The 25,499-nt window shown below is 42.2% G+C and overlaps 2 protein-coding genes across 2 annotated transcripts; both read right to left on the bottom strand.

Moving 5' to 3' along the window:
• Nucleotides 1–654: 654 nt before the first annotated feature.
• polr3b (polymerase (RNA) III (DNA directed) polypeptide B) lies at nt 655–20,810 on the bottom strand. Its single transcript, XM_070907154.1, has 28 exons — nt 20,739–20,810; nt 20,385–20,417; nt 19,866–19,922; nt 19,722–19,786; nt 19,552–19,627; nt 19,238–19,338; nt 18,877–18,968; nt 18,657–18,774; nt 18,230–18,338; nt 17,279–17,401; nt 14,264–14,380; nt 14,044–14,178; nt 12,666–12,827; nt 11,480–11,680; nt 11,039–11,201; nt 9,820–9,973; nt 9,501–9,575; nt 9,247–9,345; nt 9,003–9,130; nt 7,599–7,808; nt 7,321–7,479; nt 6,440–6,557; nt 6,121–6,263; nt 3,919–4,022; nt 2,653–2,819; nt 1,641–1,754; nt 1,248–1,421; nt 655–987 (listed from the first exon to the last, which is right to left on the bottom strand). Exons 1-28 carry the CDS (start codon nt 20,808–20,810, stop codon nt 858–860), a joined length of 3,399 nt encoding a protein of 1,132 aa, XP_070763255.1. The 3' UTR covers nt 655–857.
• Nucleotides 20,811–22,006: 1,196 nt separating this feature from the next.
• Nucleotides 22,007–24,916, bottom strand: endouc (endonuclease, polyU-specific C). The gene is made up of 8 exons (XM_070907582.1): nt 24,816–24,916; nt 24,599–24,655; nt 24,405–24,504; nt 24,216–24,327; nt 23,974–24,095; nt 22,936–23,048; nt 22,656–22,806; nt 22,007–22,530 (listed from the first exon to the last, which is right to left on the bottom strand). Exons 1-8 carry the CDS (start codon nt 24,824–24,826, stop codon nt 22,255–22,257), a joined length of 942 nt encoding a protein of 313 aa, XP_070763683.1. The 5' UTR covers nt 24,827–24,916; the 3' UTR covers nt 22,007–22,254.
• Nucleotides 24,917–25,499: the final 583 nt, after the last annotated feature.

The raw sequence follows: 25,499 nt of genomic DNA, 5'->3' as shown, positions 1-25,499 counted from the left end.
ATGGTTTTAATGTGACGAGCTGTCAAATCTTCATGTCGTCCACGTTTTCTTTTGTTTTTCGAGGTTGAATTTAAAACAAAATAACTAGAACGTGAATGAAATGCAGTTCAGCAGCCAAATGTCAAATCTCACAATTTGGAGCTTTTATCAGCACGTGAACGCACCATGAGTGACCCCATGGACCCCATTTTGGGCATTTCACCTTTATTCGGCAGAGTACAGTAGAGAAGCAGACAGTAAATGTCGAGACGGAGAGAAAGAGGGACATGAAACAAAGGTCCGTGGCTGGATTATCTTTAGCTCTTTTTTGAAAACGGAAGACACATTTAACCATCTAAAATACTTGTTTTTCCTTTGAAATTCTTTCACCAAACATGAAGAATAGAAGCGCTAAAACACGTAAAAGCAATTTGTCTTTTTAAGAAGTAAAATGATGCACACTGTTCATGGACTACTGCTATTTGTTCTTCATGTGTTATTTTTTCATGCTTGATCAAATGCTGTATTTAGATTTGAGAGCTTTTACATATTTTAATATTTGTAATTAAACAGGAAAGGCTAAAAGTAATCAAATAGTACCACAAACAGCAGCGGATTGTGAAATTATCTTTTTGTGTTTATTATGTACACATACAAAAAGGGAGAAAACGGTGAGAAAGTATCAACATAAATGAGAAACGTCACATTGTTTTGGTTTATGAACACCAACAAAAATGTCAAAATACTAATTTTTCTTTCTTTCTGCTCATTCAAAGCTCGAATCTCTTTTACACATGAATCTGTTTCAGACTTAGTAAATCACATCTCTAACTCTAAACCTTTCACTCACACTGACTGTGTTTCTGTCCCTGTCCTGGTCACTCATTGTACCGCGACAGTTTAAGTCGGGGGATGATGTTCATGGACTGCAGCTCCTGGAACAGCAGCTTGCAGGCGTATGGGATACGCAGGGAGGAAACGTGGCAAGAAGACTTACAGTAGTGACACCTGGAAGATAAGAAACAGAGGAATCATGACTGTACTTCCATCAGATCTGAGGACTTGTGTGGGTCAGACAGTCACCCCATGCTTTGCAGAGTTTATAGATTCAGTCTGTAACACATCCTAATGTAAATATCCATTCAAGTAGCCAATGAGAGCCCAGTTACAGCGTCCAAAGCTCTGACGTCCATTGTTCCAGGTGTGCTTACTAAAAAAAGGTCATGCTGTGTGTTTTACGGAGTTGTCAACAGAAGCGTTCAACTTACCACCCAGAGTATCCCAACAGGCCGCACTGTCCGCACACGTCCACCTCAAAGGCGTCACTGGAGATCATGAGGCGCTCCAGCAGTAACATGCTCGCTCCGTAGCCGATCAGACAGTCGCGCTCCATCTCGCCCAGACGCAGGCCTCCGTCTCTGGAGCGGCCCTCAGTAGGCTGCCTGATAGCGGGACAGACGCATTCAGAAGATACAAACAGGTAAGACAGAGGACAATAGTTTGTTACTCCACCTGCTTTGTGTCGGAGCAGTTTTGTAATTTTGCATCAATGATAACATATCAGGCACAATCTCGTAAAGGATATCGTCCCAAGAGGTGTAACAACTTCACTAGAGGAATACAGATACGAACACAGACTACAATAAGACCGTTGATTTTACCTGGTGAGAACGGCTCTGGGGCCTCGGGCTCTGGCGTGCATTTTGTCGAGGACCATGTGCTTCAGTTTCTGATAATACACCGGCCCAAAGTAGATATAAGCCTCCAGAGGTTCCCTGAGGGAAATACAGCAGTCGCACACAGTTATCAAGCTAATGCATACAAATCCAGTCAACACTAAATACAGAATCTCTTTATTAGGATATGATTCAATAACATAATAACAATAACAACAGTCACTTATCAAGAAAAAATACCAAACATTTGCTGTGCTTCTCTGTTTCATATGATTTTAAAATGAACATTTGTGGGGATTTTGGCTGTTGGTCCAACAATTTGAATTATTTTGTCATGATTTCATTTTTTTTTTTTTTTTTACAGACTGCAGGATTCATCTATTAATCAAAGTTGTGTTATTGTCTCATGGTAAGGGAGCAGGGGCTGCTTTAAAAACACTTGATGCTGAAAACATCCTGATGACGATGGTGCATTCAGGTGTCTCTTGGAAGCTCAGACATCCTACATTTGACAGTTGGCTGCCAAGATGCTATTCTTTTACAAGCTATGTTGTAGGAAAATCATAAACGAAAAAACAACAGTAAGGCAGGAACTGTAGTCCTACAAATAAAACACGCTGATCGATTGATCCCTCTCTTTCTTTTAGGGAGGCAGATTTGAAACAGTAAAGAAAAACTAAGTTATGTGAAAGTCTCTGAACAAAACCCATGCATGATGTGCAGCCCAGAGCAGCATGTTCCAGTGCTGAGCAACTATGGACGTTGTGAGAAAGATAATTTAATATAGATAATTGATAATTTCTTGCATAATTAACTTATAAAGAATCAGGTATCCCAGTTTATTTGAAGAGTTATTAAAACAGTCTTTGTTCACAACTGCACAACCATGAAATCATGACATCAAGGGTTCAATATGTTGGAAATTATGATTTTCCATGACAAGCTACCTTTATGTGTACATCGTGTCTAATGGGATGAAACATGATCTCTTCATTACCCAGTGATTCCCGAGGTGACAAAGTCTTTGCCCTGGTAGTTGTACCCATAACGGATGAGATCCTCACACACATCCTTCACTTTGCTGCCTCCGAAGGCCGTACCGTAGTGAAACCGTCCATCCAGGACTCCCGCCTTCCCAGCCAGCAGTTCAATCAGCTTTCCCACCTGACACAATCAGACACACTCTTTGAAGTCCAGACATGCAACAATGGCTCTGTTCATACCATAACTCTTTTGTGATTTACACTCTCTCCTGGCACCAAATGTTGATATTGTGGGTGAGATTAGATTACACATGTACCCCTCGGGGTGGGACCAGCAATCTAAGGATGACTGATTTCAACAATTCCACCGAGGTCGCACCCAGAGGACCCCTGACCCCATCACATAAAAGGAAACACCTACTCTCATTTCACTCTCAGGCCACAGAAACATCCTCCCGAGCCAAACATTTCTGAGTCTTTTCCATGACAACCACAGCAAGCAAACACGCTGGCACTGACAACTTCAGCAGTAAAGATCACTCAAGTTTTTACAGTGCAAGGGACAAAAAGGAGGCAGAAGCGGGGCCAAGTTTCATGTCATTCACATTCAGCACCATCCTACAGTTCAGATGTACTGTGCATGTTTGATAAAACTTCCACACTTTGCTGAGGGCGGCGGCTTCGCTGGCAGCCGTCTCCGCAGCAACAAATATCTGTTTGTGAACAGTAAGATTGCTGCTTAGCGGCGTCAATGGACGTGTGCTCTGGAAGCCAATGATAACCCAGAGAGGAGAGGAGCGGGGATAATGAGGGTTTTGTCTCAGAAGAGCCGACACAAACTTATGAAGAGCGACGGTCAACACAGAGACTGAACTCGCAGCCAAAGATCACAAATAACAGCTACAGGTTCTGGAATAGGTGTCAAATTACCAAGTTTCCACCGCAAAAATTATTTGACCTGCCTGACATGCGTTACACAGAATATTAGAGCTGAAATGATTAAATCAATTAATCTACAGGAAATTAATCGGCAACTATTTTGATAATTTAATAATAATTTGAGTCACTTTTAAAACAAAAACACTGAACATTTACTGCTGTTCTTTGTCATAAATGATATCAAACTGAATATCTTTGGATTCTGGACAAAACAAAGCCATGTGAAGATGTCACCTTGGGCTGTGGGAAAGTATAACAGGCATTATAACCTCTTTTCTGACATTTTATAGACAAAACAATGACATGATTTCGTGTTCTTCCACAGTTGAGAAGAGTCGTACCGTCATTCTGGAGGGATATCCATGAGGGTTCATGATGATATCTGGACAGATGCCCGAGTCACAGAACGGCATGTCCTCCTGTGGAACGATGAGGCCACAAACACCTGACACACACACACACACACACACACAGGGGAAAAAAACATATTGAAGTCAATGCACACACAGCAGTATGACTGTATTTGTATTGTAGATGAAGCTCAACAAACACTTTTAAGTGATTTATCTTCCACTGAACTGTTGGACAGAACAAGCTATTTGAAGACAGCACGTAGTAAAATAATTGTTAGTTGCAGCCTTCATCTTTAACCAAAAAGTCAAAAATCAGCTTTGCCCACTAACCTGACTAAAAACCTTCTAGTGAAACTTTTTGTTGTGTATTGCTGCAGGGAGGCTTGGTGTGGACCTCTGGCTGAGCATGTCATTTCCATTCTCATGTGGACAGACAGGGTCGTCTTTTGATTCACATGACGTGGGGGACAAGCGCCCTGGTAGCCAGGAGTTTAAGTGTGAGTGCAAATGTTTGCAGAGGGGCCGAAGCACTCTTCCCTGGCCAGGGTAAACAGATTGTAGGTCCATTTGCAAAAGAAAAAAAAAAAAAGAGAAAGGAGGAGAGAAGAGAAGGGGAGCAGGAAGTGGAGAAAGGTGCTTAGCTTGACAGGGAGACTGGGATTAAACATCCATGACTTTCAGTTCAACTCAGAGGAAGTGGAGGAGGATCAACTAGAGAGGAGAAATTGAATCCGTGCACGTGGGGAAAATTCACTATTAGCCGACCAGTGAGCCACACAGCAGACTGTTGATGCCTTACAGGATGCAGTAACAGGATGTTGACTGGGAACAAGTGCAGCGATTTACTGGAAAGTCATCCAACAGCAGGAAGAAGGTGAAAAGAAAAGAGAAAAGGCGAGTGGAAGAAAAGGTGGAAAATCAGAAGAAAGAAAAGGGCAGTCAAAAAAAAAAAAAAGGTTTGAATATCAGGGTAAAAGTAGGATGAAAGAGGAAAGAGAGGAGGAGGAAAGAAAGTGGAAAATGGAGGAGAAGTTGAACAGAAAGGTTCAGAGAGAGAGAGAGAGAGAGAGAGAGAGAGAGACACTAGTTCCCATAGCAGACATCCTCGGTGTTGTTTGTTTTGTGTGAAAGTGAATGATAAAAGAGGCATGAAATCAGCAGAGAAAGGCAAGACAACAGCAAGGGTCCAGAGCCCTCCATCACAGCTCATACAGCTCCATGCTGGCGGCTCGCACAATGGGCCCCTACTACTGACAACCCCTCCACCTCCTCCCCCACCTCCACAGCTGTGTGTGTGTGTGTGTGTGTGTGACCGGTAAATAATTAACTTATTCTGCTCTGCTGACCAGGACTTATGAGACTAGTCATGAGTAGCTGGGAGATCTATTGCTGCAGCCAAAATTCACTTCTAATAAAATAATGAAACCTTGATTTGGGATTCAGTTAAGGATTCTGATGAAAATATTTGTAAAACAAGAAAATGTGGTTATTTCTACAAACAAAAACAAAACCCCACTGGAGAGGAAAACAGATTTCGCAAGCATTTCTCAACTCTAAAGTAACTGAGAACACCTCAATGTGACTGCAAAGAGCTCCTGTTAAAAACTAGCCGTACATCAGTTGCACATCTGGGACTTTTCCGTCCACAACTAACCCCCTGGCGACCCCTCTCTCTCTCCGTCACTATCTGAGACAGAAGACATTGTCCCATCCTGAGCTGACCGCCCAGTGGCCACCACGTTAATGAGGAGAGTAAATTATGCATGGCGCCAGTTAGCTTTTTGATTAAAACATCATACAAGCCCTCTATAGGGGAGGTGCTGCAAAACAATGGAGGTTGTAAACACTTTTTCCCCAGTAGCAGCAGAATACTGCTGGGGTGTAATAAATTTGCATAGTCTGGCACAGGACAAAGAGCCAATTAATTGTAAAGAGCTCTTGAAAGATGAGGATAGGGGGGCAGTGACAGAGCAACAGCCACTGGGACGTGACTCAACAAATGCTCCGGCACAGAGACGACCAAAGTGTTTTTTTCTTTTTTTCCAGTCGTCTACAATCTTTCATGACAGGTTCAAATTTGGGGCTCTGTGAACATCAACACAACCCTCTGTATTGTGCACATTTAGGTTTGAGATCAACATGCTGCCCTTTTTCGGAGAGAAGCCGGTGTGACGGTGCTGAGGTTGGCACCTTTCTGTCCGTGCCGACTGCTGAATTTGTCGCCTATCTCTGGTCTCCTGGTCTGCCTCAGGAGGATCTTGATGAGGAAAGCGTCTTCAGCGTTGGACGAGATCATGACCTTCTCGATGTACGAGTCTGTTGAGCCCTTATAGCTGCAGAAAGAAAAGAGAGAGAGAACAGCCGAAGTGAGTTTCTTTACAGCAGGAAATCAAAATGTCTACATACAGGAGCTGAACAGGAGGATCACCAGTGAGGCAACACAAGCTGAGGGCACGGTGAACGTGTTGGGGTGGGTGTGGTGTGGTGTTGGGAGCTGAAGAGCTCTCACCTGATGGGCACGTCTCTGTACTGGGGCTGGCCTGGCTGGGTACTGCCCTCCAGTGGTGTCTGGGTGACAGTTGGCATGGACTTGTTCACCAACACCTGCTTGTTCTCCACTCTCTCACCTGGGCCACACAACAAGATGCATCACACAGTTCGTCACAGTGTTAGGATGGCCCTGCCACGATATCACATGCTCTATAACAACGAACACTTCTTGTTTATTGTGACTATGATGACCAGAATATCACTCTGCCTACAAAAGTACCCGCTCTAAAACAATATGTACAACTTGGCTTCTTCAGCATGGTGGGCATTTTGGATGCCTCACTGTTTGAGTGCTTGCTGATCAAACTTTCAAACAACTGAATGTAGGGAAGCACATGAATCAGAATCAGAAACTGTTTATTGCCAAGTAACATTACAAGGAATTTTGGTGCTACATTTTTTTTTTGGTGTGCTAATCAACTCATTGCACCATGATAGTGTCTTCATTGGGTCGTGGTGTGTGCATTTCAACAGAAAATGAAGCTGTAATAAAGAAAGCCGGATACTCTGCTAATGTTGTAATGCCATCAGTCAGTAAAAGACTGAGAGACTTCAAAGACCCCAATAAATGGATACTTCAGGCTCCTTTCTTTTCCTGTAAAAGTCTACTTGTCCGTCTACAAGTAGGCATCTGAGTTGCTCACTGAGTGAAACATCAGTAACCAGCCAATGCCAGCAAAGTAAACTGACAACCTGTAAAACACATGAAATCCCTCAAATTAATGTATCAGTTATAGAAGAATGTTAATAATGATACAGTGAGTCACATTATTGGAGCGGTAGAATCTGGTAAAGAGCAGCAAGGCATGCTGGGTCTCTTCCAGTCTTGCTTGTACTCACCGGGGCAGCAGATCCCGTCAGCATCCAGGATGCTGTGCCTCCAGATGGGCTTTCGTGTGGCAGCATCCAGCATGGGCCCCATTACCTTGTCAAAGGTCTGGTTAGTGTAACGCCGCAGTGTGCACTTGGCATTTTTATAGACGAGGCACCGGCCAAATCCTGGAGGGAAACAACAACAAATATGTCGTAATAGAAGACGTAAAATCCAAAGCAACATTTTGATCAAAAATCCCGTGAGACCGACGACACGCTGCCATTTTCAGACAGACGGCTCTCACCTCTGTCAAGCGAGGCTTTGTTGAGGACCAGAGCGTCCTCAATGTCGTAGCCGCTGTAGCTCATCACAGCCACAGTGGCGTTCTGACCAGCAGGCAGCTTCTCAAAGTCAATCATCTCGATGGTTTTTGTTTTTACCATGGGCCTCTGAGGGTATGTCAGCAGGTACATCAGAGTGTCGATACGGTTCCTCTGGTTGTAGCCAATAGTACCTGGAGAGAGCAGAGTAGATGAATGAGTTCTGCAGTGTATGGAGATTTTACTTCTTTAACTTACTCTTTGATATGGCATCATCTTATTAGTGTTGATCACAATGTGTATAACCTTCAATAAATCAATTATTATTAGCAGATTATAGGTGTTTAACCCTCCTGCTGGGCGGGGCGGGGCTGGGCCTGGTTAGCACCATCTCAGGGGAGCGGAGTTATGGCAGAAAGCCTGGCCTCCCTGGAAGCCTTGACATTTGTCAGATGCTATTACTTCACAATCAGGCTACAAGCACAGAGTCTGTGATAATAGGCCCGAGCCACACAACCAGATTTGCACATGTATAGGGCCGTCCACACAAAACAGACAAGGCAGAGGATATTGGGCCAAATATAGTTCCAGTCTGTTTTTGTAATAATGGGGGGAAGGGGAGGAAGGGACGGACGGAGGTAAAGCGGTGGGGTGGGGGTGACCGCGGCTCTTACGAATGTTAGCAGGGCCGTTTGGGGAAGTTTTGGTTACCAAGGAGCTGCGGGTGCGCACTCTGTGGTCTTTCGCAGCTGAGCACACTGACCCCCTGAGCACAGCCAGAGCAGACACAATGAATTGCTAATGACACTCTGGGTGACTGGCAGGGAAAGGGCCTCCGCACACACACAGCACAATAGAGAACCTACGCAAGCGCCCCCATGTTTGATGTCCATGCGCATACACACACGGACACACACACACACACACACACACACACACACACACACACACACACACACACACACACACACACACACACACACACACACACACACACACACACACACACACACACACACACACACACAAGAAAAACACTCAATCACACGTACAAATGTATTCTGACAAGAAGTAGAGCAGGAGCAGAGTTTTGGGGGAGACGAACCAGCAGGCTGCTTGTATCTATAGTGTTTGTTATTCTAATGTCCTTTTGTATGATTCTAACTTGTGCAAATAAAACTCTAAACTCTGAACCAGCAGATTTAGCGAGCTTAAGAATAGTGTTGATGTAAGATTAAATTACTGTCAGTGTCTGTGTTTGTTTGTTTGTATGTATGCGCAGAAGTAAACACCGCAGCTGTGTGGAGGATGTTTGAGAAAGGATTTGAGATCTTCACAGTTTAATGACCTGCCTGCCGACTGAAGCTACCTGCTCAGCTGAGTCTTACCCATCGCCTGCTTGCCCATAGCGCACTGGTATGTGTTCCTGGGTGACTGGTTGTGGTGGGGGTAGGGAATGAGGCCAGCACACACCCCAAGCAACGTAAAGGGCTCGATCTCCAAGTGTGTTGTATCTCTACAGAAATAAAAAAATAAAAATAATAGAAGCAGTGAAACCAGCGTGTTGAATGACATATCAGGAGAGCCTTTTCCCATTTTCTCAATATGGCAGGTGAATCACATGCTCCTCACTTGCTAATCATGTGTTCATAAAGGGCGATCTGACAGTCGTTCTCCTCGTTGACATCCAGGTACTCCACCAGGCCCTCGTGCAGAAAGTCTTCAAAGGTTCTGGAGTCAAGAAAAGTGTTTCAAAAGTATAAAATCAAGATGACAAGTTATACGAAAAGCTAAATCCAACAATCTGCTCTTTTAATATATATGATTATCTGCAAACAAATATGCTGTTAAAAACTCTTAAATAGTTCTCCTGACTCCAGCCTCACCTGTAGCCCTGTGACAGATCTTCAATGTGTTTGTTTTTCACCATCGGCTGTCCCCTCTTCACTATGATGTACGGCCTGAAGGAGAACAACAACACAGACACTGTCAAACTACTAGTGAGAGGCTTTTTACAAACATCCCAACCCCACATTGGAATGAGCATTTCTGAAAGGTTATTGTTTCAGCAAAGAGTTCAAATTTCCTGTATAAAAAAATGTATAATAATGCATCAAACAAACACCTGGGTATAATATATGATAACTAAATGTTTCCTTTTATTTGTTTGTTTATGCCTTGTGTAAAAGGTCCAAACTTCCCCACCTGCAGAGACGTCCTCCGTCAGAAGAGATGTAGACGCAGCGGTCGGTCAAGTTGGTGGAGATGGACACAAACTCGTTGATAAAACCCGCCCTGCGCATCAGTCTGAAGGTGCTGACCAGTTTAGGATGATCTCGAATCACACCGAGAATGTTACCTGTTGACATAATACAGACAGACGGACAGAGACAATGTTTGACATATCTACATAACTCCAGAAACACTGTATTACCCACTACCACCTCTCCATGTAGATTGGTATCAGGATTACATATAGAAGATATATTTCATCCTGCAACCTGCAGCTTCATTTTAATTTCCAGTAATGAATTGGTGTGAGTTTCTGGATGTCATAATCTGAAGCCAGCGGATGTTGATCATTTCTTTATTGTTTAATAATTGTCAGATGTTTTCGTTTCCTGCTTGTATTTCCCAGTTTGTGTCTAACATTGTGTTGCAACTACTATTTACATAATCGTTTAATTTGTCCATTACTTTCTCTTGATGAATCTTGTCTATAAAACGTCAGAATAGTGAAAAATGTGAGGTCTTCAAATTACTTGTCTCGTCTGACTGTCTGAATTGCAAATATATTGTGTTTACTATCATATAAGACAAGGAAAAGCAGCACATAATGAGTTAAAAACTTTAAACAAACTTGAAATGGGAAGAAAACAGAGAAACAGCGTGTGTAATACAGTAGTGTACTCTGAACCTCCGCGACTGGTGAAAGCAGAGCTCCAACTGCCTGCAGGGGTTTGTTCATATCAGGTCTGACAGACAAATGACTGGAGAACAGAGGAGACACTGTTCTCTGCCTCTGTGTGAGGGCACATTTGCAGCGAACACACTCTGAAGGGCTTTGACACCTGCTGCTATCAACTAATTAAATGGTATGGCAGCTAATATAATTTGACAGTTATCAGTGGTGAGACAAACATATACAGTAATTAAGGGGCCAAGTTCTGACTCAAGAATAATACCTACTGCTGCCATGAAATTAATGACTTATCAGCCTCCCTGCAAAATACAAAATTGCCTTCTGTAAACTAAGCAGAATATTTTCCCTTCATGTTCATAAGCAATGCATTCAAAAACAGGGAGGATTAGACTTTCCTTTCAAGTGATCTAAAGCAACAGCATCCAGTGTTAATTCTCTCTCTGTTTATTTATTTATTTATTTATTTATTTATTAGGCTCTACTGGTTCAGAGGAGTTTTACCGTTGAGGAAGACGAGGAAGACGCTCGGGTAGGAGAGCTCCTCTCCACATAGCAGGTTGACGTCTTCTACTCCCAGGTTGAAGGCCAGTTTGATGATGGGACCGTCCTCCATGTCGGTGGTGATGTGGGTCATCAGAGCCAAGTTCTTCACCAGGCCACAGGCCTACAAACAATCATTTAAACCATGTAACACAGAAATGATGTTGTGTTGTTTCTCTGTATTAACACAGAATAACACACAAGAATACTGCGCCACAGGTCTTTGTGAAAACCACGTCAAACCAATCTACAACTACTTAATGGACATCTAATGACATTTTAAAACGGCTGTCCTCCACAACAAGAGCAGTAACTCATTTCAGCATTTAGCAGATGTTCAACATGGAGACCAGCCGGCGTGTTGTTAGTATGACCTCCTCACTGGTCAGGTGTGTCGCTCACCTCTCCCTCAGGGGTGTCAGACGGACACAGCATGCCCCACTGTGACGGCTGCAGGGAGCGCGGCCCGCTGACCTTCCTGGTCTTCTCAAACTGGGAGGAGATCCTGGTCATCATGCCAAGAGCCGAAATATAGGAGAGACGAGACAGGACCTGGGTGACGCCCTGACGGTCCATCTTGAATCTCTTCAGAGACCAGTTTCCCTGTGGATCGGAAGTTCACTATTCTTTATTATTTGGCCTATGAATACATTTTCATGACTAAAAAGTAAAAACTGAACTCAAAGATTTAGCATTATCATATTTACTTATTATTGTATTATATTAAAACAAGCATGCTGGTGTTTTAAAAGCTTTTTGATTGGAGGGTCTGCATGATTGAATTACTACAGACTTTTAAAACCTCCACCTGTTGACATCATTGTGCTGTGATTACAGTGTTGCTGTGACTGAACCGCTGCGCTACACATCAAAGTCATGCAATGACTCATCCGCCAGTCAGAAAAATGTGTGGCATGTAGAAGTGTGTCTCAGCTCAGATGTTTAAATTCTGAGCGCAAACGGGATTTCTGTTCAGAGGTCTTTATACAGCTCTAATATATAGATCACTTAATTTCAGTTGTGTATTGAAAAAAGCATCATACATGAATGGACAAATAAAACACAAATATAACCACCAACCAATTTACAAAGACCTGATACAAAATAACAACAACAACAACAACAATAATAATAGCAATGGTACGGATTCTTCTTTGTTTTACCTCTTCCACAGATTTCAAACTATCATGTTACTTTACTTCTACCTGCTACTAAAGTTTGATTAGTTGCGACTTTATTATTCAAAAGTAAATCCCCATTCAAATGGAAAAATGTTTAATAGGTAAAAAATAAAACTATACTAATGGTACACTTACTTACTTATCCCCAAAGCTTTCTTCAGCTGAAGAAGGCCATGGGATACAACTGTCTAAACCTTCACTTTAGGCGTTTTAATCACACTATACATATAATTAGTAAGTAAGTAAAATTAATTTAAAAAGTAGTAAAACGAACGACATTTTAAAAAGTTAAAAACATATCTAATTACTAGCGTACTTCACAACTCTGTCCACAGGCCAGATGTTTGTAGGGATGTGAACCAGGTTCCTCCAGAGGAGAGGTGCATCCTTTATATTTATGGTCTCACCGTGGAAATGGCATTGACCATGCCGTTGGTTATCTGATCCTGCCGCATGTGCTTCACCACATCAAACTGGGCTGCTCTCTGCTTGGGGATGATCTGGTCGGCGATCTTCTTCAGTTCAGAGTTGAACTTCTTAAACAGATCTTCAAACAGAAGAGACAGGAGCTAGAAAGGACAAAGACGCACCACCATCAGTAAGAACGTTCTTGATTGCTATTATTCACTTGTCAAGTCTCCAAACCAGCTGTTGAGTGAGAACAATCGTTTCGGAGATGGAGTCGTCACTGTGTCTTCACGCAGTCCTACATCTGTTCCTGCCTCTAATCAGCGCTGAGGTGCGTTTAGAGTCCGATTTAATAACCAGGTGTGCCGGCTCACTGATAAGCCTGACCTGGCCTCCGTCCCAGGTCCCTGTCCTCCTCTGCCAGGCCTACAGTAGGCAACCTTTCTCACAGCCCCCACCCACCCTGTGCATTAGCATACATCAAAACAAACAGGCAGCGCTGCTTAAAATTAATAAAGAAATTAAGCTTCCGCTGCGCAGCCAGGCCAATTAGTTGAATGTCAGGGAACCATAATTGGAGAGTGAGGAGATTGCTGGCGTTGTTAATGTGTAAGCCCCCTATTGAAAGAGGGCTCTGTGCACCCCCCTCCTCCCATCTCCTGCTCCTTATACAGAGCAGGTTGGGGGGGAAATTAAAGGCCTTAAGACAGCAGTAATTACATTATCAGAGCCGGGCCTCCGGATTAGCTCAATCGCTCCAGTCAAGGCAGCAATTCTATTGTCACGGTGCTGAAAAATCCCCATGCTTCCACAGCCTCTGGATTTTGGTGCCACCGCATATCTCTCTCCTGACAAAGCCAGGCTGAAATACAGGGGGGAGGGGGGAGGGGGCGTGAAAACAAAACAGCAAAAAACAAAGCTGAGGGAAAATAATGAGAGTCTTATTAAAAGAAGGAGGCAGGAACAAAGATGCAGGTGAGAGATCAGGGCTGGAGCAGCCGCTGTCCTCTGCTCCAGTGCTGTGATCCATTCGCACTAAAGCATGTGAGCGTTACTGGTACTTTTCTATGCATGTATTATTAATAAGCATCAAGCCTGTTTTGTTTTCTAGTGGCTCTACGAGTAAAGGAAAGGTAGTAAACACCTTCCAGCTGACAGAAATGAATGAAATGAATAAAGACCCAGGTCAACAGGGTGCCTTTTCATGTCCGGCTCTTTTATAATTTCCTGTTTATCAGGTGACAAATGAACAAATAAACTGAACTGGTTTTGTCACGTAATGTGAAATATAAGAAGACTGACTGAATGGTGGATTAAATATGGCATTATACAAGCAGTACACGAGACCACATGGAGGACAGGTGCATAGAGGCTTACCTGTCCAGCCAACTCTAGACGTTTGTTGCCATAGTAATCCCTGTCGTCCACCTTGTTGTCCCCTTGAGCCAGGATCACTCTCCGCACCATCACAGCCAGGTAAATACACTTAGCCCGGAAGTTAAACTCTTTGACCTACAGACAAAATACAAAATGATTTTTTTTTTTGGTGGAATATTATGGAGTATAAACCATGAAGCTTGTCTGTCTGTTAACATACAGGCACATGTGTGAGGATAAGAGACGCCAAAAGCTCTCTGGCCTCCTCCATCTTGGTCTTCTTGGGGCCTCCCCACATGCGCTGTCTCCGCACTTTATTCCCGAGATACCTCAGAGCCTGAAACACAGAGCAGCAGAGGTCAGACAGAGAGAGAGAGAGATGAGTACTGCTGCCAATGTTATTTTGATTCCTTAGTTTGGGGAATATAAACACGTCTTTACAAACTATATTTAAAATCTTTAACATTTGCCAAAAAGCAAACGTATAACCTCATCTACAAACCCACCCGTTCAGCACCTCCTTGACCCAACCTTCAAATTCTAGCCAGTAAAGCAGTGAAAGCCATTCAGTCATTAGCATTTTGCAGAGTTTTAAATGTTTCAGTCCAATACTGTGATAACTGGGGACAAGAGCATAAATATGTTTTAACTCTTTTTTTTTTTCATTCAATAGAAATATTCCAAACAACTTGATGCATCGGTGTTAAATACTGAGGAGCTGAGGAAATATTGGATCAGAGAAAGAATAAGTAAACATGTCTATGATTCTGACTTTTCCTACTTTTATAAAGGGTTTTTTTGGGAGATACATTTTGCCTTTTTTTGATACCAGACAGTCGAAAAGTGACAGATAATGAGGAGAAAGAGAAGGTGGAGGACCCTTCAGCCACTAGGCCCTGAAACTTTTGAACAGTTTTCGAAACTCTACGCTTTGATTGGGTATTCAAAAGGTCCTGAGGTTCAATGTCCAGCTCTATCAATAGTCAATAGTTAAATTAGCAATATGTTAATCAAGTGCTGCACGTAAAAAGGCATTTGGTGTAAGCGTGTTTGAAGTTAACTTTATTGTAAAATGATTAACATGTGAGGAATTTTGTAGAGAAGGAGCACAGAAAATGCATTTATAAGATTGTGGGAGGTCAAGTGAATCACAAAGGACATAATACACACACACACACACACACACACACACACACACACACACACACACACACACACACACACACACACACACACACACACACACACCTGAGTCAGTGTGCCTCTGGAGCCCTCTACAGAACTATAGAAAGGTCAAAGGTTAATGAGGCTGAAGACCACCCACCCTGTCCACCATGATACATGAAATATAAATATAAATATATATATATATATATATATATATATATATATATATATATATATATATATATCCTGAGGGCAACTTTGCAGAAAAACAAGTTATTATCCAATTCAGAGAAATATATTATACTCATTGTCTTAAAATCTGATGTCTCAGTGGATATCACTTGGAAAAAAGATGACAGTCAAATTTGGTGAAGGCAGATTACTTATCATAATCTGAATGTTTCTTAAGCCTTATCTGCCTTTAATTATATAGATTTAGGCGTCATTGTGCACAATACAATGACCCAATGAATACCATGAAAAGACATCATGGAGGCTGGCAGACAGGGGAACATGAGAGCCGCGGCGATCGGTTGCTAGGAAGCAAATATGGCCTTATCAATGCATCAGTGGTTCTTCTAACAACATAATCTTTATGAAAAACAAATTGGCCAATTGCATTCATCTGAAGATGTCAAAGAAAACATGCGGGCTCCTGAATAACGCATGAAAAGCATTATTTAACTGGCTGGTAAGACAAAACCTTAGTCATCTGATCACAGAGAGACAAAGAAAATACCGTCTGTCAACAGGCAGGAGTCACTTGTTTCTGTGACTCGACAACTTCCTGCTCAGACAAAGTTAACGGGCATATTAGGGCTGGCTGATAATTCAATATTGTTGTTTATTGACCTCCAGCTGAATCATACTGTAATTTGTTATCATTCTGCACATTTCTGTCGTCCAAATCAATCTGAACAAACTGTCATTTAAAAACTAACAAAATTAGATAGCTGGAGAGTTTGGTCTCATGTAAAGCATAACAGAGGAACGGTTATAGTTTGTGATTGTGCATACATTTCTCGAGTCATGATATACATGTTTTTGGAAATATTTAGACACTTTGAGAAATATGCTTATTCACTTTCTTGCTGTTAGTCTCCGCCCAAAGGTAACAAAATCTGCCTACTCTAATGTTCACTAATTAACATGTTACAGCTTGTTTGTTTAATCTGTACAAAAACCAAACAGTGACAACGACAAGTTGTGATTTTACAGGGGGCTATGTGACTTCCTGAGTCTTGTGGTCAGTATGAGGTTGCCAGGCAACCAATGGAGACTCCACTAGTGAGTTTCAGAGAGGCTGGTAGGTGGATTTTTTTTTTTACCATTGGACAGAGCCAGGCTAACTGTTTCCCTCTGCCTCCAGTCTTTGTGCTAAGCTAAGCTAACCAGCTGCTGGCCGTACAGACATGACAGAGGTTTCAATCTTCTCATCTAACTCTCAGCAAGAAAGCAAATAAGCGTATTTCCCAAAATGTTGATCTACTCCTTTAACCAACAGGTGTAAAAAAAATAAAATAAAATAAAGCAGTAAAAAAATTGTCAAAATCAATGCAGCAGTGGCCTGTATGAGTCAAAATTATAAAATGCTGGATCCTCCATTTCCCACAATGCAACAAATTGCATCTATTTACCACACCACCCCTGCCTGGTCAATGCCCACACCGTTCAAACTCCACACCCACATTTTGTACCACAGAGGTTCTGTTAAAGTCTCAGTTCAGGCTGAGAAAACCTTGATTACAGAACCGAGTATCATCAAGGTAAACCCCTAAAGTTCTGGTTCTACTCACCAAGTTTGTTTTTTAATGTACTTACTTATTTTTGTATTATCATTTGTTTTGATTCCCAGTTTCATTTTCATCCTATGATGTACACTGTTTACAAAAAGCACAAGCAATCAAGGCGTATGTTTTGTTAGAACTACATAGTTTACAGTGTCTTTGTACATCCAGACAAAAAGAGAATTTAAGCTCCCTCCTGAGGCTAATTAGGATTCCCTGTGACTAGTAAACTGACTTTTATGATTCGACCCAGCTCTGGCACACATGACCCACTGAGGCACCTGAGTCTGCGTGAAGATCTGGGCCTTCTGACACTCCTCCAGGCTCGGGGCGAAGCTGGCCATGACGTGCTCCTCCGTACCGATCATCTGCACAATCTCCTGGTCGCTCTCTACGCCCATACCCTGTGTGAATGACAGCAAAGACTTGACACTTGATGCGAATGATGGCAAGATGCAAGAGAGAAAATAAAGAATAACCTAAATATTTAATGTATGTAATCACATGAAGCCCTTATAGGTAGTAACTGGAACAGGAGGTGAGTGAGGAGGCATAAGGAGGAGAAGTGTGTATGTACAAGGAGGGAGAGGTGAGCTGGGAGTCATAAGGTTGTCTGACATTTGCTTATGGAAATGTGAAGCTGTGGGAACTGATCCGTCTGTCCCACACCGGATTTGTTTCTGCAGCCGCTGCCAAACACGGGGAAGAAGTCACCCAGGATATACAAGTGCACAGCAAACAGAGCGAGCACGCAAACTGTGTCCTGCAGATAATAACTTCAGCTCCAGACACTCGACGCTCACAAGTTGACATGTTTGGAGAGATTTGTCCACAGAGGGGAAAGAAGTTAATGATGCCAGCTGGCTAAATGACATTTTCATTGAGAGCAAAGGCCGACACATGAAAATGAATCCGATCAATTCATGAAAATACTGACCTCTAACTGCACACTAACCTGCAACAAAACCTCCCACTAAATACAAATATTAATTATGTTGTGTGAAATCATCTCTTACAGACAATTCAGAGAACTGTAGTCAGATCAGATCAAAATCAGATAAAGTTATTTTGGAAACAACCCGAAGCTTTTGCTTCAGCCTCTGGGGCAACAACAGCAACAAAACAACTTCATCCAGAATCATCAAGCTGTCTTGTAGCGCCCCCTATTGGATTCATAGCATCACTTAGCTGTGCCAGTGCTCATCATCATCATCATCATCATTATGTTTTACCTTGAATATGATGGCAATTGGGGCGTCCTCTGACAGCGTGTTGTGTCTCAGGTAGAATCTGCCTTGTTTGACAATCATATTAGTTCTGCTTTTCTTCTCATGAGTGGAGCTGGAATTGAATACAATAAAAAAAAAAACAATAAAAATCAGAGCAGATGAAGAAACAGTAGTACAAAATATATAAATATATCTTCCCTGCAATTATTAGAGGTGTTTTTGACCTTTAGCCATGCCATGGAGCAGTTATTTAATGAGTGGGTGCCTGTTTTGTTTCTCGTGCACGTGCTAAAGTGTCCAATACACATTCCTGCCGACGGTTTCACATTATTCCATTAATCTACAGGTGGCCGTGACGTCAAGCAATAAAAAGTCATTTTTTGAAACTCTGTCACTGCACTGAATTAATGGTTAGGGGAGATGTTGTTACCTGGTAACTGAGGCTCCAACTGCACCCTTCCTGTCCTGCTCCACAATGATTCGATTCTTTGACAGCTGCTCTTGGATCAGAATGACTTTCTCCTGACCTTTCACGATGAAATAACCCCCTGTGAAGACATACAAGACGGTGCATATAAATCATTACGATCACGATTTGATAATAATTAGATTAGTATTGTTGCTCTCATTCAGGGTCACCCTTTGTGTACCTGGATCCAGAGGACATTCATTGAGTTTTGCAAACTCCATGGGCGTCTTTCCTGTGAGAACACAGTTTGAGCTCCGCAGCATGATTGGCATCCTGAGAAAAGAAGAAATACATTAATAACGAGAGCGTACTTTATATATAATAATATTATACTGTACATGACTGTTGATTGTTTTGTTGTCATTATGGACAAAATTATAAAACTTATTTGCATTTGTTGGTAGTAAAGGTGAGTAGAAGATGTTGGATCGAGACTGATGAAATTGCTTTATGGCTTGAAAGGTTTTGACTATGAAGGTCAGAGATGAAGCCACCTGGGCAGGACGTGACGCTGTAGGACACAAAAAGACAAACTACGATACCTTCCGATGGGCAGCGCATTGCGGATGATCCTCTGACTGCCACGAGTGTACTCTATGTCCACTGTGATGGGCGCAGAGTAGGTCATGTCTCTGAGACGACACTGTGGGAGCAAACAGGAATGATGAGCTGCATCTCAACAGCAGAGAGAAGTGTTCTGATATTTCAGATATCTCCAAATATCCCTGTTAGGGCTACAGCTAATGATCTATTCAAATTATTGATTCATCGATGTGTTACTCTAAGCAATCAATTAATCATTTAATGTCAAACATGATGAAAAATGGAAGCCGGAGAGATGTCTTCACACAACAACCTCATGAGGAGACACTGGTCTGGTTACGTTGAAGCTTTCTTCAACATCAGGCATGCCAATGTAGATATTGAGGTATCTGGAAAAAAAACAGTGAAATATTTTGAACTCAAAACTGAATGTAGAAGCTGCTACATGTGTGTCTGTGGGTCGTCCGTGTTCATGCGACTTACTTGAGGTACCACATCGGGTCAGCATCACTTGTGATCTTCTCATTCGCTTTCATTATTTTCTTTATCTGGAAAACAAGACATTCAATCTTCAAGACGCAGCTGTAACACACACACACACACACACTTGTTGGGGTCGTGTTTTACCTCCACATTGATGAAATAGTTGAACGAGTCGATGTGCTGCTTCACCAGTCCTTTCACCTGGAAAACAGGTCAAAATATAACAAGGAAACTATAAGTTACACGGTGAAAAACAATTAACAGAAATATAACTGCCTAAAAAAATGTAAATTGCAAATTATTACAGTTATTATTGCAAGTTGTCAACATAACTCCCATACCGTTTACCTTAGCATCCATCCCTGTAATATCACTGGGTGTATGAGGCCATTGTAGGCAAGGTTGCAAATCAATGAGCAGTTTGAGACTGTTTAAAAGGCGATATCAGTATTTTAGTATGATTTTAGCGTGATGAGGTTTCTTAACATGTCAAGCATTTAATTCAGTGTATTAAAGAACAGTTTCACAGCTGATTTCCAAGAAAATATATATAATTTGATATCACAACATAAAACTATATATGCTGTGATAGAGGAGTTATAGACTAGAGTTCAGTAAATTCAGTAAAATGTATGGCAGGTGCATTAAAGTGTGTTCTGTTACCTTCAGGAAGGCTGGTAACAGTTTCCACTTTTCCTGTAAAACAGAAATAAAATAAAAAAACACATCAGGTTCCCCCCCCCACTACTCTGTTGTTAACAAGCAGCGAGAGCAAATTCAGACACCATTTTTATCCTGAAACTGTTGCTTATTTAAGGCAATGAGTTAAAAACTGTCTTCAAGCTGCAACCTGACAAAATGTGAATAAACGTGAAAACCGACGCGCTGTCTGAAGTTCAGGTTCGTCCACGCCGCGTCTCAAGCTGTTTGTTATGTTTCTCTGCGCTGCTAGCCACCATGTTAGCTTCTCTGTACTCGTGGTGTGAAACTTTCTGTCTTTATTTCCTCTAAACTCACCGCTACAGTGTTGACAGGAGCCGCCAGCTCCTGAGGAGTCATGTCACAAAACTCTCCTCCAAGCACCTCCATGTTTGTTTCTACTGTTCAACGGCAAACACACGAAACTCTGGTCATGCTGTCAGTGTTGATACACGGCGTCGGAAGTCGCTCCAACATGCGTCCCTCCCGTGTGTCCCACTGTAAAACATCCGTGCGAGCGGAACTAAAGAAAGCGTTCCCCTTTTAGTGACTGTGGTAGCTTTGACCTCTGCTATAATCGGCTATAGAGGATCCGTGTGTGTATGTATTTAAGTAAATGTCGTTAACTACTAAGTGTCAAGTGAAAATATGCATCAGTATAGACTCGTGGCACAAACAGAGGCCGTAAATAAATAAGTGCATTTAGACAGGTGTTGTGATTTTGAAGTACTGGTACTTTACTTGTGTATTACTCGTGTGTGAATGTCTACTATTACTCTTCTACATTTATTTTACATCTGTCATTACTAACGGCAAAATACAAATACTTTAAAATAAAAGTACAAATATTTTCTGGTGGTATGTAGCCATGCGGATAGGTTTGGTTTGATTTATCCAGAATTTGAGATTTCCTCTGCTGAAATTTCTGCTGTCACCACAATACAATTAAGGTTGCCGCAGAAACTTGACTCACTCTGAGTAAGAGGTGTGGACTCGAGACTTGGGATTTAGTCAGAGTTCAGTCACAAAAATACTCTCAAGTTTTCACCTGATAAAATCCCAGAACAATAAACATTAGCAGGACAGGGACAGGCAGGCCTTGCACGGCCTCACACCTGATATATTCATTTATTAGACTTTTGTACTGAAGGAACTTGGTGTCTGTTAGTGGCCAGCATTCAGCCACCCAAAGGACTTGCAGCTTGTTTTGCAATTTGCTTATGAAGACTTGTGACTTGGCTTGGACTTTCCTCTCAGCTCTGAATAATCTGCAGACCTCGCTGTCAACAGCTTTCATTGGAACTACTTTCTAACAAAGAAATAGTAAAGCTGCAGCATTAAAATACAGCTCATATCCTAATACATCAATGATGTAACTCTCTTAAAGGAATAATTTCTCACGATTAGTCCTTTTTTTATACCTTTAGGAACATTTTAGGATCAATTATGTACAACAATATAATATAATGGAGTATTTCATCCTTATGTTATTGCCACTTTGTAAAGGATTTGAGGATTTCTTCCACATACTCACAACTTCATTCATTACATCACGGTGAAGAAGACATTTACATGAGTTACAAAGGTTAAATGAAAGTAATTTTATTTACTGAGGACATAAACAAATAAAATATTTGATTTCAAAAAGCATCAATTCCTTCTGCTGAAATAGCTTTTTATGACAAATCAATCAAGTTTAAAATGGTCCTGATAAAAATTACAGACAGAGAATCTATGTCCTGCACTATGTCTAACCTAACCACAGTACATTTGTGCCTCAGATTCTTGGGCATGTACATTATAAGTATCACTTAGTATCACAAAATCCTCCACATCAGTGCGAGTGCTGTCTAACATGTCTGTTGTTGCTGCTGAGCAGTTTGGGGTACGCCGTCCCGAGGGAGCGTCCGTGTCTGATGACCACCAGCTCCATCTGACACTGGTCGACGTTGACCAGCACCGTGGTGCTCCTCTCTGTGCTCATGAGGAAGACGACGGTGAAGAGCGCCATCTCAAACTCAGGGCTGGTCCCGATGAAGGCGCTGCCGACGGGCTTCACCAAGCCGTGCCAGCTGAACTGGAGGTTCAGAACGTGGTCGTCTTGATCCGGCTGTGGACGGAAACACGAGCATGTTCATTTAGAATAAAGTCAGATGTTCTTGCGGGTGGATATTAAAGTTTATGTTGTTACAGAATGAAATGCGTCTCCTTTGTCTGATGAACTGTTGTACTTACTAAGTCGTGGTCCCTGGCCTTGTATCCTTTGTAGTCCAAGTGGCTGTTTTTTTCTTGCAGGTAGAACTGGATCCAGTTGTGAAAACCAATGATTTCTGTTCCAGATTTTGTCTCTCCGACAAAGACATGCTCGAATCCACAGGAGTCCAGGCTGGGGAATGTAGTACCACACAAAATAAAACGTTACTTCAAAACAAGTATATAACCGTTCACACAGTGGTAGTAAATCCCTTGATTGCTCTTCATGACATCATCATGTGCTGGTGTTTGGGCTTCTCACCCGGTGTTTCTCTGTCTGTGGTAGAGGTTGAACCAGATCAAGCGCAGCTGATTCTTAAACTGCCTCAGGTTAGAGCTGGACTGTCCTTTGCTCACCAGGTACTTATGAGCTCGCTGTGGAGAAATCACATTTATGACTTACGCATCAATACAAACCCGACTCTGGTGAAGGACAACATAAAATGGCTCATACGAACAAAACAGGAGAAGACAGCTTAGGTCAACAATACAATACAATAATACAATATCACTCTTGTATATGCAGCACTTAAATAATCCCCAGAGCTACGAATTCTTACTTTATCTCTATACCTTTTATCTTCACTGTGTGTCCATTTTCTTTATTTTCTTTTTCTTAAATTTCCTCTTTGAAATGTTCCTACTTTCATTGTTTGTATATATTTTTCTAGAAACATGTCAACACTTTGTCTCTCTTTGAATCTGATTTTTAGATTAAAAAATCATGAAAAGGGCATTTTTCCCCCACCACTGCATAGTGTAGCTAAATAGTTGTTGTGAGAAGGGAACCAAATACTCAAATGTGTAATTGTCCTCTGGAGAAGAAGCGCTAAGACTTTAGTCCTGATGTCAACTACAGTCCTCTGGTCCGTCTAACAAACATGCCTTTCTTCCACATACAACAAGAACAGCATGTCCACATTTTTCCACTGATCCTCTTTAGGGAGACCAGCCGAGGCCAACGCAGCATTCCACAGCTGCACACAGATGTTTCAGATGTTTTTTCCCCTCTCTAACGTGAAGTCATGTGTTCAGTGCTGCAGTGAGGCAGGAAGAGACAAAAACTCCCTCTGGAGTCCAGCTGCAGTCTCAAAGCCACAAAATGTAGGAAAACAACATGCCGGAAACAGTCAGTGGGGAACAAAATGTTATACACATTATCTTCTTACTCTGAGAAGCCTGAGACGTACAGGCTGAAGACAAACAGGTGTGACAAATGAGGTGTTGTTCAGTAGAAACCAGGAAGTGTTTAAGTGTAGATGGCTTGTTAGTGCAACTGGTTGTAACATGTCAAATGTACCTTCATGACGTCTGTCTCTAAGACAGCATCCAGGAAGAGATTAATCTCTGTCAGCTCCTCTGTTGTGACTCGCTCGGTCACGCCTGTGGACCGCTCATAGTTGTCCAGGAGTTTCTTGAACCCTGCAGGCACAGAAATGATTGACCTGTTTTTATTTAATACAGCGAAGTCTGCAAATGAGCTCTATCTTTAGGCTCAGAGAGAGAGAAAAACGATTTCTGTCTGTTCAGAGAGACACTTACGGGAGACGGTGGTTGTGTTCTCCAGTTTGTTCTCGTTAACGTTGGAGAACAGAGGCTGTGAGGCGTGATCCTGGACAACATGGCTGCCCTGGCTTACAAAACTGGCTCTACCCTGGACAGTTCAAACACAGAATATGTCTTTGTAAAAACAGAAGATAAGTGTTGAATGAATAAGAACATGCTCCATACCTGAACAGAGACTGTGTAGTCTATCCCAGGCGTCATGCGATTCACATCCAACCTCCACAGCTCGTTGAAAATATTGGACAGCTCCTGGTTTATAGCTGGTCTGTTACACAAAGTCAGGCAGGAGAGACACAGAAAACTGACTAATACTGACAAACACAATAACTCATAAGAAATGTTCTTCTTGGCTACTGTACCTTGATGCATTCAGCCCACTGAGGAACACTGCAAGGAGGGCAAGGACTCCACACAACCTGTACATCACACATTTGACACATTTTCTACAAATACATCAAACAGAAAACAGAGAGAGAGAAAAAGAACAAAGGCAAAGACCTGATCTAGTCTATAAATGACAGTGTTGGATGAAAGTCATCTTCAGATTAGTGTTTGGCCAAAAATAAGAACACGCACCTGGCAGCCATGATACTTCTTGCACGGGTCCAGTCCTTCAGCTCGGACTACAGTGCAGCACTCGCGCGTCTGTCTCACTGTAGCTCCAGTGTCCAGTGCGCTTCATACCCTGCAGGCGTTGGACGATGTCTATTAACTGCGCATGGACAAACTCGCTCTGACGTGCACTGCACAGCCAGCAGAGGGCGCTTTGTCTCACTGATTTGATGCACAAGTGTGCTCTGAAACTACACGTGTAACGATGGCGATGCAGTGATCTCAACTTCAAATGCATTCAAGTGAATGAGTTCTGATTACTTCTTACATTATTTTTTAACTATAACTTGCCCTTTTAGGGGAGAGGAGAGAGGAGGTGGGAGGGGACTATCAAGTGTATTTCCTCTTGTCTGCATTTGCTTTTTTTAGATGAGAAAAAAGAAAAGAAAGGCCAGGCCCCTATTGGCCCCGAGTCCTTTACTGTATATACTGCACACAAGTCTGAGTGTCAATCATTGTCCAGTTTTTGTGACTTTCACACCTCACCTCTAATTCAGGCAGGAAATGTGATGTCCGTTACTGAAAGTTTTAGTTGTCTAAAGTAGCTTTCAAATCTCAAATCTTAATAACAATGTAGTTACCTCTGAGTTGTTTGCATGTGGTGCTTCATGTCTCTGTCCTCCCTCGTCTCTTACATATACTTGTCTT

This window comes from Enoplosus armatus, chromosome 6 (assembly GCF_043641665.1).
Source record: "Enoplosus armatus isolate fEnoArm2 chromosome 6, fEnoArm2.hap1, whole genome shotgun sequence".
NCBI lineage: Eukaryota > Metazoa > Chordata > Actinopteri > Centrarchiformes > Enoplosidae > Enoplosus > Enoplosus armatus.
The sequence above is the reverse complement of the archived record's forward strand: the minus strand, read 5'-3'. Positions and strand labels throughout refer to the sequence as shown.

What these genes read in the sequence shown, in the direction of transcription:
- endouc (XM_070907582.1), bottom strand. An exon ending in CACAGACAGAGAAACACCGG is followed by an intron (nt 22,807 to 22,935) that starts GTGAGAAGCCCA and finishes TACATTCCCCAG; the next exon opens with CCTGGACTCCTGTGGATTCG. An exon ending in AGGCCAGGGACCACGACTTA is followed by an intron (nt 22,531 to 22,655) that starts GTAAGTACAACA and finishes TTCCGTCCACAG; the next exon opens with CCGGATCAAGACGACCACGT.
- polr3b (XM_070907154.1), bottom strand. Translation starts at nt 20,810, where the DNA reads ATGGAGGTGCTTGGAGGAGAGTTTTGTGACATGACTCCTCAGGAGCTG. An exon ending in GACCCGATGTGGTACCTCAA is followed by an intron (nt 19,628 to 19,721) that starts GTAAGTCGCATG and finishes TTTTTTTTCCAG; the next exon opens with ATACCTCAATATCTACATTG. An exon ending in GACCAGTGTCTCCTCATGAG is followed by an intron (nt 19,339 to 19,551) that starts GTTGTTGTGTGA and finishes TTGCTCCCACAG; the next exon opens with TGTCGTCTCAGAGACATGAC.